This window comes from Aptenodytes forsteri, unplaced genomic scaffold (assembly GCF_000699145.1).
Source record: "Aptenodytes forsteri isolate BGI_AS27 unplaced genomic scaffold, ASM69914v1 Scaffold185, whole genome shotgun sequence".
In the NCBI taxonomy this organism is placed as follows: domain Eukaryota; kingdom Metazoa; phylum Chordata; class Aves; order Sphenisciformes; family Spheniscidae; genus Aptenodytes; species Aptenodytes forsteri.
In genome coordinates, this window is record NW_008796214.1 from 1,328,062 (window position 1) to 1,341,521 (window position 13,460).

General features: G+C 45.6%; 1 protein-coding gene across 1 annotated transcript; it reads left to right on the forward strand.

The window, feature by feature from the left end:
* Window positions 1–3,765: 3,765 nt before the first annotated feature.
* LOC103906514 (GDNF-inducible zinc finger protein 1) lies at window positions 3,766–13,443 on the forward strand. The gene is made up of 7 exons (XM_009288431.1): window positions 3,766–3,876; window positions 5,539–6,846; window positions 7,986–8,927; window positions 10,466–10,560; window positions 10,801–10,968; window positions 12,346–12,503; window positions 13,369–13,443. The coding sequence occupies exons 2-7, from the start codon at window positions 5,540–5,542 to the stop codon at window positions 13,435–13,437; spliced, it is 2,739 nt and encodes a 912-aa protein (XP_009286706.1). The 5' UTR covers window positions 3,766–3,876; window position 5,539; the 3' UTR covers window positions 13,438–13,443.
* The last annotated feature ends 17 nt before the right edge of the window (window positions 13,444–13,460 follow it).

A 13,460-nucleotide genomic window follows, 5' to 3' on the forward strand; every position in this document is an offset into this window, starting at 1 on the left:
TGCTCTCGTGTGTGGCTCGGAGCCCCGGCCGCCTGCCGTGCCGTGAGGAGACTCGTGTCGAGCGCCGGGAAAAACGTCTTCGGTTTCTGATTTCCTCGCAGGGCTCAGGGGGCACCTGTGCGCGCTGCAGGCCCTTACGTGCGTAGAAACCTGTTGGCCGCCTAAAGTAAATGGTAAAAACCGGAAGATGATCACAACTGCGTGTTGTTAGCGGCGTAAGGAATAACAGGGTGCGGTATCTTTCCAATAGGATTGTGAGTGTTAGTGCTATTCCACCTGGAAAGCGTGGTGAGCCTTGATTTTTCTCACGTAAGGAGCACTTCCAGTTGCATCTCAAAGGTAACGTACTTGGTTTTTAGCAGGGCAGAAATCAAAGTTCTGTATGTTTAAAAAAAAAAACAAACCAAGCAACTTTAAATGGCTCTTGGAGGAATTTGTCCAGCGGTGCGCTGGAGGATAAATTGGGATGCTCCGGATGGCAGTTCCTCAACTTACTCAGCAGTGCACAAGCAGGCCAGAAACTGTGGCAGGAGAGGTGCAGTCGTCGTTGCTGTTTGCTCAGTGTCCTGACACACCTAACTTTCCGTAGCTGCATCATGTGGGAATTCATGTGAATAAGCTTAATTTTCCAGATGATTAATACAGTTGAGTAACTCCAGCTGTTATTTATGTCCTTGTAATGTTCTTTTTCACCTACGTTAGCTTATTATCTCACTGCTATTAATGTTTTTTTATCATCACAATCTGCCTTTAAGACAGGTAAACGTTACCTGATTTTACAGGAAAAAAACAGAGCAAAAATCAGAAAAAATATTACAGGTATGGCTTGTTTGAGGACTGAAGCTAGGACTTATGCATCCGTGGCAATGAGTCTTATTGCCCTTTACTTAAGGCAGGTTGTGCGCTCTTAAATATTCTGCTTGTTCTACTGCAGTTCTGGTTGTTTAATCCGATCTCGAGTGGTTCGTTTTAGTGGTCAGGATCTGGGGTGTCGCACTGCTGTTGTGATCTACCCATGTCGGTCTTGTTTTGCCAAGCGGTCAAACACCGTCAATATTTCAAGGGTTCTCATTCTGATCACTGTCGGGGCCCTTTGTTGTACGTGTACGTGTTCTTGAGAGTTCAAAGGAGCCCTTCTTGGGAAAATAAGGAAGAATTTCCTCCTCGCTTCTCTGAAGAGAAGCTTAAGATCTAATTAAAAAGGCTTGGGGAAAGTCAAGCAACCAAAGATTACGTAGACTTTGCAAAAAGCAGGGCATATTTATGTGAATAACAGAATTTTTGAGAAGTATGCAATTCAATTTTTTTGACCTATTGGGTTTTTCTCCCCTAGATACTTGGGTGTAGATAATCGGTGTACCTTCACTGTCTTCACTTCAAAAGGGCTGTACCGTATCACACCAGTCAAGGCTCTGGCCCACAGAAATTGCAAAGTAGATGTGAACAGTGAAAGTCCAAGAACCAACAACGTTTTAGAAATATTTATTGTCCTTCCTACAAACGTCTTCATTTACCGCGTTAATTATCCTGAATTAGAGAGCTGCTATTGACTATGTTGTTGCATCATTAAAAAAAAAAAAAGTTATAGCACAGAGCAAATATAAATCTCTTCTTGGAGATTGGAAGCCAGTGTTAGGCTTTATTTTTTAAAACAGTTGTACTTATTCCAGTGGTCTTATCAGGAACTGTAATTGAATTGAAATATGTTTTGGCTTTTGCACTGGTTCTGTTAGATTAATTACGTTTTCTGTAAATTTTACATACATGTGAGTTCTTTGAAGTATTTATTCCCTTATTACTGGGCAAAAAGCTGAAAGACGTTACAAACAAACCCGTAAAATGCAACATGTGGAAAAAACGTTGTTTTCATTTAAATCTTCCCGTTGAAGTCAGTGTCTCGGAGACTGGCCACTTGCTGCTTTCAGAAGGTAGCTTCAGGGTACAGCAGAATGATGCTTATTAGGGCTGTTGGCCTCTAACCCTTTGGCCTCTAGCTCCCTTGGGCTTCCTGGGTTCGTAGGCGGTAACGGGTGCACGATGACCCGCAGTGATCAGCGGTATCTTTCTCCCAGCGGGCCGCGAACCCTGCCGCCTCCCCGGAGGAGCTCCGAGAGGGTTCCTGAGGGTGTGAGAAAATAGCAGAGGGGTTGCGGAGCGGCAGAGCACGCCTCTCCTGCCGCGTTGCGCTTTTTCCGCCTTCGTGACCATCCTGCGTCGCCGCTCGGGAGCTTGTTCTGCCGGGTTAGGGTGGCGTGTTTGAAGTAGAGCAGGAGAGAGGCGTGTCGATCATTTGGAGGTTTGGGCTGGCTAGAGCGCTGGAAAGCAGAAGGGGTGGGGTGCAGCTCTGGGAATCCTTGGTTTACGGATGCAGTTGGGAGCGAAAGTTAGGATTATGAAGACCAGGGTGCCTTGTGTTCATAAATGGAGGGTTAGAATTAAACCTATTAATGATGTTATTTTTCCTATTCGATTACTGGTGGATATTTCAAGCTGACGTTAACCAGCAGTTAGAACAAAACATGCCCTTCTCTTTGATTCGATAACTGGATGATTTACTGCAACGTTTGTCATCCTCATTCCCGTTGCTGTGGATGGGAATTCCTCAACAATCTTTTCTTGTCATTAAGTGTTAATGAAGTGTAAAGAGTAACGGGAAAATAGGTTTCTTAATCCATCGGGGATAAGAAGCTGCTTCCTTACCCCCAAAATGAAAGAAAAATACTTGGAGATCTTCTATTCCCGCAACTTTTTTTTTGGGGGGGGCTGGGGTGGGGAATCTGACATACTGTTTTATACCCCTGAAACATTGTGTTCTACTCTCAACCTCATGAAACCGTAAAACAAGAAACCAAAGTATATTCAACACCACTTCAGAAAACTAAAGATCAATTTCCTTTCCAAATGGTAACAAAAAGAACGGTCTCTTTTTTTCTGAAGAAAAAAAAAAACCGTGAGGATTGATTAATTTGTGTCATTTTTCGTTGGAAAGACATTTCGGTAAACCATTTCTGGGCTGATTTAATCTAGAAGCAGCTGAACTAAAGAGATGATGTTGGAACGTACCTCTCCATTTGGCTTAGTATCAGATATTAGTGTTAGTAGAGCTCACATGGGAGCGCGTATCGTGAATTTATCGCAGATGGGGATCTTAAAAAGGAGAAGGAGGAAATTAGCACATGCTCTGCTCATTGATTTCTTTAAGCGCTACTGATCGGTGAGCTTCGCAACGCTGGGGTCAGTTCTGCACAGAAATGAAGAAGGAATATATCCTGTTGGAAAACACGAAGAAGGGCAAGCCAGGGGACAGATTAAGTGGAAGCTTTTGTGAATTTACGGACTGAATATAGATATTAACCTCCGGATCTGCGCTTCTTCCTGCAGCCTGCAAGCGTGCCGTAGGAGCTGTTGGGGTTATGTCTCCACGTAGCTGCTGATTGTTGGTAGGGAATAGTTGGCAGATGTTGTGTTGGGAGTGTTTTAAAGATGCCTGCTGGCCAGAATTCATAAGGCAGAGACTGTGATAATTACCGAACGTTTGTAGGAGTCTGGATGCGAGCAGTCCTTTTCTGACAGAATTTAGACAGTGCTACTTTGCACATCGCCCCCCTCAATTTCCAGCTTCTGTGGAATGTTTCAACACATGCTTTGTTTGTCTTTTTCTTCTAGTTACTTTTCCTAAGTATTTTTCCTGTAGTGATATTTTTGTTTTCTTCTCTCTGAGTAAACATCTGTGAACTTGCTAGCAGCGAGGAGTGCGGGAGCGAGGAGGTTCTGCACCAGCTAGGCAAGAAGGCTGAGATCCCAAGCAGTCCCACTGATTGGGGTGGGACTTCTCGCAGGAGCTCGTCGAGTACTCAGGATCAAACCCTCAATTAGGTACAAACATTTGAGGTTCTGCATAACTCAAATTTACAGACATTTTATATCTAGCAGAAATCTTGTCCGTTTCCTACGAATGAAGCTGTACGCGTTCCAGTGGTGCTTAATGGGGTCGTTGGAAAATCAGTTTGAACCTTTAAATGCAGTTTTTAAAACATTATTTGGGGTGTCACAAGCATTGCATGACTTACGCCTTGCGGATTAGAAGATGATTATCCTCTGCGGTCCTTGCTGCGGTAGCTTGTAATAGGAAGAGTATTCTCAAAGCTCTCTCTTAAGCTTGCTATTGAAACCTATTCACTCTAGGCTATGTATTATATTCGACTTCCTAGCACTTTGTGTTGAAGACACATTTGTCTTCTTAATCGGACAGTTTGTATCTGCCAGGAGTGTATTTAATATAACGTCAAACGTAATTTAGATGAGAAGCGAAAGTACAGTTTGGTGTCATTTTCTGCCAACCATTATTACCGTGAGAGCGAAGCACAGCAAGCCAAGCTTAAACAGAGCCTTTAACCAATAGCAAGCTGATTCGTCTGTTTATTTTGGCCTAATGTTCCTCCCTTGGTTACAAAGCCATTGTAAGCACGTGCTAAATAACAGACGTTTAAAAACTATGCTGGATCGGGAATATCGGCTTAGAGGAACAGATCGGAGCATCTAAAGGCCTCAGCAGGGTTGACAGCATCGTTGTGGTGCTTTATGGGCAAGGATGAATGAGACTTCTTGTTCCAAGCAGCGTAGGTGTCATACGCGGGTTGAGACGGGAAAGCTACAGAGTTCTCAGGCATGGGATTTACTGTCGTAACAGCTGGTGTCTGTCTAGAGCTGGCGGGGAAACGCAAATTGTTCTTTCTGAAAATGTCAGAAAACTTCTGATCCCTCCGTTTGTTGATTGAGAAGGAGCAGTTTTGAAGGATTTTTCAAATAAAACGCTACTACCTCCTCAAAAAATTTGTAGCTATTTCTAGATACGTAGTTTGTTCCTGTATATTATTTAAGTGGCCAAATACAGTAGAAACTTACTAACTATCATTACTAACCCCTAGGCCTGATTGGTTTTTTTTTGGGGGGGGGGGCACCAGAAACAAAACTGAACCAGATCCAAAGATTTATCCCCCTGCTTTGGCACGAGGGGCTGCCTGGCACAGTGAGTGGAGCCTGGTGTGACTGTGAAAACACAGACACAGGCTGTGTTTCAACACCGGCCTGGAAACAATCAGAAGTGAAGTGACTTGCTATGCTTCAGTTCCTCCTTGGTACAAGAGGGGTGGGGAAAGATGCTTGTTTCCACTGTAAATTGTTGTGACCTCTGCTGTTGAAAAGTGCTTGCGTGAAGAACGTTTTATTATTAAGGTGGGCCAATCATGTTACTCGTAATTCATTACTGTTACTATCTGTGCTACAGAATATTTGCTCTGAAGGGTCATCCTAGAGTGTAAATCTAAACTGTTACTGTAATAAACCAAGTGTGTTTGCTGATGACGGTTGCGTTGATAGAAGTAACCTTGAGGTCTTTACCACGTCTTGTAAATTAGGAATTAGGACATGTATCTCCACTGAGCTTTTTCTTAAGTGATTGATGTCGTACATGAATGAAAAGATAGCTGATGGAAGAGGGAGAGCAAGCATTCAAACATTTGTCTGTTTTTCTGGCAGGATGGAGAAAAAGAAAATTCTAATGAAATCCAAGGTTGCTGCTCCTAACCTCCTGAGGGCCCTGCATTCTCTGTACCAGTTCGGTCACCTCTGTGATGTGACGGTTCACACGCAACATCTAGGAATTCAGGAGGAGTTTCTGGTTCACAAAGCTGTCTTGGCAGCTTCCAGCAACTATTTCAAGGGGCTTTTCCTGCACGATGAGATGCTGGACACCAAGAATTGCACGGTGACTCTGCAAGACATTTACACGGAAGAGTTCACCTCCTTTCTGGAGTTTGTTTACACTGCAGAAGTGGAGATTGAAGCGGAAAAACTGCAACGGATGAAAGAAATAGCCGAAAGACTTGAATGCAAGGATTTGCTTGACATTTGTGAAGAAGTGAAAGCAGAGGGCAGGAAGGGTTTAGATTTGAGCCTCCATCTGAAAGGCCAGCTGTGTGAAAATGGTGGGCCGCAGTGGACTCGCATCCAGCAAGAGGAGGACCGCACACTGAGTAACTCTTCCCAAGTTGTGGCGATACCCATGCAGAGGAAACTTTGGGATAGGCAAAAACATAAAAAGTTGCTGGCTGGCTACAAACTCATTGAAGGCCAACCGGCAAGCCTGGAGCAGGAGGACACCGCTTTTCCAGAACCAAAATCCAGGACAGCAAAGCTACCGAAATGTAACAAGACAGATACCAGGAACAGACTCAGCATGGATATCGTTAGTCTGGAAAACGAGAACAGTCATTCTTTCCTAAGTCAGACTGAGTCAAAGGAAGCCTGCGTAGTAATTGGGAACGCGCTGCCTGAGCAGTGGGAAGATGAAAACAGTTTGATTTCCAAACTTGCCAGTAAAACCGAACGTAGGAAATCACCGCGGCATGTGGCAAAAGTCTTGCCACAGATTGCGTGCGAGAAGTGCAACGAATCATTCCGCGTTACCAAGCAGTACCGGTCACACATGGAGCTCAAGCATGACGTTAATCTGGCTGTCAAGTACAGCTGCAACGCATGTGAGCAGCTCTTCTCCACTCACCAGAACCTCCGGCAGCACCGCCTCACCGTTCACAGTGATGAGCGGGGCTTCTCCTGCATGTTTTGCGACAAGAGGTTTAAGCGCCGGAAGGACATAAACGACCATATCCGCAGGGTGCATGAGAAGAAGCGGGATCCCCAGGCCTGCCCGTACTGCGACAAGGTTATCAGTTCCAAGTGTGGCCTGACAGTCCACATGCGAACGCACACGGGGGAGAAACCTTATAAATGCGAACGCTGCCCCGCCAGCTTTGCTCAGAGGTCTGCTTACAATACTCATGTAAGGTACAGCATTCTCTGTATGTGTGTGTGTGTGTCCATGCGCGCGCAGGAAAACGTGTTTTTCTCTCTGGCCACCAGGATAAAAGTGTTCCTGAAGTCCTCGCTGCTTTAGTTCCAGGATTCCTTAGATCTGATCAGAAGCGTGCTGAAATCGGCACAGATTTTTTTCTGTTGACCTGATCAAGCTCTCAGTCCGGATTACTGGATTGAGGTCTCCCAGACTGGGAATTTAGGTGAACGTGTCCCGTTGAATCAAAGAGGACTTGTGCAACCAGATCTGTTAGGTGATTTTGGAAGCCTCAGATTTGGGTTTTTAAATAGGAGCCTGAAAAGAATCGGCATCTGTTTGAAATGCACAAGAAAATGCCCATTTCATAAACGTCAGGGCAGTGTGATGCTTTTTAGTGTGGTTTTCATGGGCCAGATATCCTGCATGCTGTTTCGCTGGGTAGCGTGAGCTTCCAGATAGGCTTATTAAGTGCTGCCTGACTGAAAACAAGATGTTGAAATTGCACAGTAGTTTCCAGAACTGCAAAAGCCACTGTACGTGTCAAACGTCTCCGTAACCTGCCTGTGTGGTACAGGAGATACGTGGTTTTCTACTGGATCTCAGCTTCCCTTTTAAAAAATGTCAAAATTTGTTTGTAGTTCAGTCCAGTAGCAGAAAAAACGTTCCAGATGTGTCGCGGGTGCAGTGACATAGCTTGTTCCACGCACTGCATAGCGGTAAGTGGAGTTAACCGCTGCAATTGATGGCTTACAAGGGGGTCTGTTTTGTTTTTCCATACAGGCATTTAATCTGTACTTCCCTTGTTTTAAGTCCATAATTTCTTACCCTGTCCGGCATGGTCTTGGAGGAGAACGTACAGTCCGTCCTATGTTACTAGTCAGATGATGAATATGTGTACTTGAGAGGCTCCATCCTTGATGAACTGAGACCTTTTAATTTTCTTTAATTAACTGGTCCAACTCTACACAAAAATTCCACATCGTTTGGCTCTCCAAACATGCTGTTAATTTCTTAAATGGTGTGAAGAAGAATTAAAAGGAAACAACTCGATTCAGGCAAACATGCCTGAATTGAAACAATTAAACCTACTGAAGTTGTGCTCTGTTGTTTGTTTGTTTGTTTGTTTTAACAGAAAAATCCATGAGTCTGGGCAAGAGAGGCAACTTATGCCTGTCTATTGGATGGTAGTTCCGCCCGCGCGTAGACCAAACGCAACAAGCTGTGACAAAAATTCTGACAGAGAGACGTGGGGTTGGACGTCGGAGGCTGAACGACGCAAGTGTGCGAGGCACGAAGAGGCCACCAGTCGTGAGGAAGAACCCGGGGGTTCGTCTGTTACCGAAGCAGACTGTAGCAATGAGCAAGAAGAACGGAAGCGGAAAAGTAAGGAAGCTGAAGCAAGAAGTGAAAAAACGAGTGAAGAAGGGAATGAAGATGAAGGTGAAATGAGTGTGAAGGGAGAGGAGGAGGTAGATTACGAAGCGGGGTATTCGGAGGTTGAAGACAGCAGAGGTAATGAGGAGGTCCGTACTGAGGAGGAGGACGATGAGGATGATGAATACTCTAATGAGAAGGATGGTGAAGAACGTGAATCAGATGAAGAGTTTAAAATAAAGAAGGTAAATAAAAGTGGGGTGAATAACAAATCTGCCTATGTAATAACGTGCGATAAGTGTAACGAGCAGTTTGTTTCCCGGAAAAAGTATGTGGATCACTGCAGAGACGTCCATCAGTGCTTGCCTGGTAAAGTCTATCAGTGTGACGTCTGCAGCAAGTCGTTCGCTAGTTACAACAGCTGGAAGGAGCACCGAGCATGTGTCCACACTGAAGAAAGGCAGTTTGCCTGCACCCTTTGCAATGCTACTTTTAAAAGAAAGAGAGATGTGAGGACACATTACATGCGGAAGCACGAAGGCAGGGTCAAACGCCCTCTCTGCTCTGTCTGCGGGAAGATCCTCAGCTCCCGAACAGCGCTAGTGTTTCATATGCGGACGCATACAGGAGAAAAACCGTACGAATGTGGCATTTGTCATTCAAAATTTGCTCAGCCGTCGCAACTTAAGGTCCATACCAGGTCAGCCTACAGTACTGCTTCTCCCGTTACCGCTCCCTGCATGCCCAGCGTACTTCAGCGCTTCTTTTTCCCCTTCAGACTTCCCAGTTCCGAGTCATTCTCCTTGAGTGTCCTTACAGCAGGAACACTGGGAAGTAATTTGTTCTGTAGTATCTGTGATTAATTCTTTTACGTAAAGGTTTTGTCTGCATCTGGTCATTGCATCGGTTTTAGCGAGCATTTTGAAACAGATGCTCTATCCGAACTTGTAAGCAAAAGCCAGTCGTTCGGGACAGTCTTCAAAATAAGATGACGGCCTTCACTGATGAGAAGTAGCATGGGCTGAAGAATTAGTCAGGGACCTCAGAGACCCAGATGCTGAGCCCTGCTCGCTCTTTGTCACTCCCAGCAAGTCGCTTAGTGTGGGGTTTAATTTCTTGTATGTGGTACAAAAGCTGGACTTCTCATCTGGGCTCCCTCTGTAGTCATTGGAGCTAGACTGGATGAATTGCTCTCTGGTGGCGGCTGTGTTAAACATGTCCGCTCCCAGGAGAGAGTGAATCATCCCGTGGAATTTCCCATCTTTCTCCAAACAGGGAGCATAGCGGATAGCTTATAAGACGTTAACTGTCGGAGGGCTAAACGAGGTGAGAGAAATCCTGTTGCTAGAGACTGTGGACCCGTACAACGGGGACAGTAGCTTTCTTCTGTCTCCTAAGTGTTCTTACAGTGATTTAAAAACTCGTGAGGCATACTGATTCAGGACCGGCGAAACATCTGAAACGTCAGGGCAATCTCAGCGCTGGGTGTAAGATGCGGTGTGACTGCAACAGAACAGTGACTTGTGGGGGTTTGTGTTGGGTAACTGGCTGTCTCGTATTTGCAGCATTTTGCCTGACAACTCAAAATGATCCATGTTTTTGCGCGTCATACTATTTGGGTTGGAACAAGGGGAAGTCAGCACAGCGTTAAGACCAAACATTAGGCTCAGACTTTCTCTGATTTGAGCTAGTTTAAAATCAGGTGTCCGGCATGTGTTCAGAAACACTGCTTGCCTGACTTTCCTTAGTGCCTTTTGTCTTAAAAATGGGAATATCCTGCCAGTTAAAGTTTGCAGGCCAGAGGACGTGAGGCTGAGGGATTGCAGAAGCCGAGAACGTGGCCCACAATGCCCCAAGAGATCTGCTGCTGGCATTGTGCTGGGGACAACCTGGATGCACTTTCAGTCTCTAGCACAGCAGCAGCTTGTCATCTTCCCTGCTTTCTCCCTTCCGATGCCGATACTGTGAGCTGTAACTTGTGAAAGAAGGGTGGATTTTTGTAGGGCCTGAGAGTGAGGAAAAGGTAAACCTTAAATGGGAATTTTAGTGCTTTAGTGTAGCACCTGTACTTGTAAACCCTCTTATTTCCTGAGTGAGCAGAATGTACTTTTTTCCACTTCATTTAAAAAATGAAGTATGCTGCCTGTAGGGTGTAGAATGTAATTTCAAATACATTAGTTTAAGAATGCACTACAAGAGCTAATTTATTAACACGCATTTGTGTGTCGCTTCATTTAGGTCCCATACAGGGGAAAAGCCGTACATTTGTGAGGACTGCGGGGCTTGCTTTGCTGATAAAGGCAAACTCACTGGCCACAAAAGGACCCACACAGGTAGGCAGTAAATACTTCTCTTCCTCCTATCTGGTTCCCTCCCGTCGCCTCCCTTCTTACTGCTAGAAGTTGCTAGTTGGAGATTTGAAGAAGGTGCATGCTTTTTTTTTTTGGTAACTCGCAGAAGAGGCTTCGAGAACCGGGAAGGAACTACTAGGGATAGAAAGGCGTTGGAAAACCGACTTTGAAGGACAAAATTCTGCTGAAAGAATTCAGACTGTCTTTTCTCTCTTTACTCAGGAGAGCGCCTTTTTAAATGCGATGTGTGTGGAAAACACTTTGCCACCAACGAATACTTAAAATGCCATAAACGATGCCACATGGGTGCTAAGCCCTACAAGTGCGAGGTTTGTGGGAAGATGTTTGGACTGAGAGCCTCGCTAGCCCAGCACAGTAACGTCCACGCAGGTAACGAAAGAAAAAATACTCGGGGCTGGGAAAACAAACAGCACTGGAAGCTTGGGTCTGAAGTACTTTCCAGTTTGGATGGTGACGTTTTATTCCAGAACCACTTTTATAAGCTCCTTGAATTGGGCGATGGGGAGAAGCGGGGCTCATACTGATCCTGGCTTGTTAAACGGGGCACGATATCGTCTTGTATCGTATCAGATGGTGCTTGCCCAGAAGGCTGAGGCCTGTTTTGTGCTGCTGAGGGACGTTGGAGCAGAGAGCGGCTGTGGTTGCTGCTATTCCTCTAGGCAAGATCAGGGAGCTGTTCTCAGGCTTTCCCTCGCAGCCAGGAAACGGTTATCACGTAAACCAGGGCCCCGAGCACGTGTCGCCTACGTACGCCGCTCTGTCAGCATTGGTCTCTTCAATGAAAATTCTTTACACCTTTTCTCTGCTGAAATCGGGGCCAAAAGAACCTGCCTCCTAACTCCGTGCTTCCTTTCTCTTCCTCCCATCTGGTTCCCTCCCGTCACCTCCCTTCTTACTGCTAGAAGTTGCTAGTTGGAGATTTGAAGAAGGTGCATGCTTTTTTTTTTGGTAACTCGCAGAAGAGGCTTCGAGAACCGGGAAGGAACTACTAGGGATAGAAAGGCGTTGGAAAACCGACTTTGAAGGACAAAATTCTGCTGAAAGAATTCAGACTGTCTTTTCTCTCTTTACTCAGGAGAGCGCCTTTTTAAATGCGATGTGTGTGGAAAACACTTTGCCACCAACGAATACTTAAAATGCCATAAACGATGCCACATGGGTGCTAAGCCCTACAAGTGCGAGGTTTGTGGGAAGATGTTTGGACTGAGAGCCTCGCTAGCCCAGCACAGTAACGTCCACGCAGGTAACGAAAGAAAAAATACTCGGGGCTGGGAAAACAAACAGCACTGGAAGCTTGGGTCTGAAGTACTTTCCAGTTTGGATGGTGACGTTTTATTCCAGAACCACTTTTATAAGCTCCTTGAATTGGGCGATGGGGAGAAGCGGGGCTCATACTGATCCTGGCTTGTTAAACGGGGCACGATATCGTCTTGTATCGTATCAGATGGTGCTTGCCCAGAAGGCTGAGGCCTGTTTTGTGCTGCTGAGGGACGTCGGAGCAGAGAGCGGCTGTAGTTGCTGCTATTCCTCTAGGCAAGATCAGGGAGCTGTTCTCAGGCTTTCCCTCGCAGCCAGGAAACGGTTATCACGTAAACCAGGGCCCCGAGCACGTGTCGCCTACGTACGCCGCTCTGTCAGCATTGGTCTCTTCAATGAAAATTCTTTACACCTTTTCTCTGCTGAAATCGGGGCCAAAAGAACCTGCCTCCTAACTCCGTGCTTCCTGGGTTTTGTTGTTGTTTTTAGAGACCCGTCCGTATTTCTGCGAACAGTGCGGGAAAACGTTCACCCAACAGGGCGCTCTCCGGCGCCACCAGCGCATTCACACCGGGGAAAAGCCGTACAAGTGCAGAGCTTGCGAGAGAACCTTCACGGACATGTCCACCTTGCGCAGACACGTGTCGGTACGCTGCCCCTCGGGTGTCCCTGTGGCAGGCAAACTGCGGTGGTGACGTTTAACTACTGAGAGAAGTTCCTTGGCTTAATGAGGGTTCAGCTTGGTGCTTAAGTTCTGATCTTTATTGAAAAAAAAAAAAATAAAATAATATAATTGCGGGAGGGTGAATATTAGGGTTGGGAGATTGCGCTGCCATCTACAGGCAGCTTTTAAAAACGTGTTTCTGAAGTGTGCAGAATTTTCCTCCCGCAGCGCAGCAGCTCCCGCTACTGGCTGTCAAACCAGTCGTCTCCCAACTATAGTTGTATTGTCTTCAAAAGGAAAACCTGCTCTTGGGGCAGCGGTTATTTAAAATGCTTATTACTGACCGAATCCTTTTCTTAGAAGAGGAACGGTACCACGTTTTCCGTTACTACAGTCTCTGCAGTCTTTTAAGCCTCTTACGCAGAGGCCGTAACGTGATGGTTTAGAACGTCTTCGTGTTGCAGATGAATGTGATTTCATGTGCTGCCAGCGTTGCGACGTGCTGAAAAATGGATTGCTGAGCTCGGCTGTTTTCGGAGACCTTCGGGTCCTTGTAGTGGCTGCTAAGACGGGACATAAGGGGTTTTTTCCAATTACAGGTTTTTAAGTTGATGTTTGCTAAAATTCTAGCTTCTTTTGGAAGCGTACCGCGACAGCGGAGCCGGAAAATCAGTGCAGAGTCGGCAAAACAGACTTGCTCTTGCGTTTCAGAGTTCAGCTTTTGCACTTGAGCACAGCATCACAGAGTTGACCCACCGATACTGTTTGATTTTGCACTGGATTAAATCTTCAGTTATTAAAGTTATTGTTAGGAAAAAATCAGATGTAATTGTTTCTTTTCCTCCTAGATTCATGACCGGAATGCTCACTGGAGAAGTTTCTTAATAGATCTCACAACCAAAAAAGAGCATAACTGAAAATAGAAACGTTCTCGGACGGA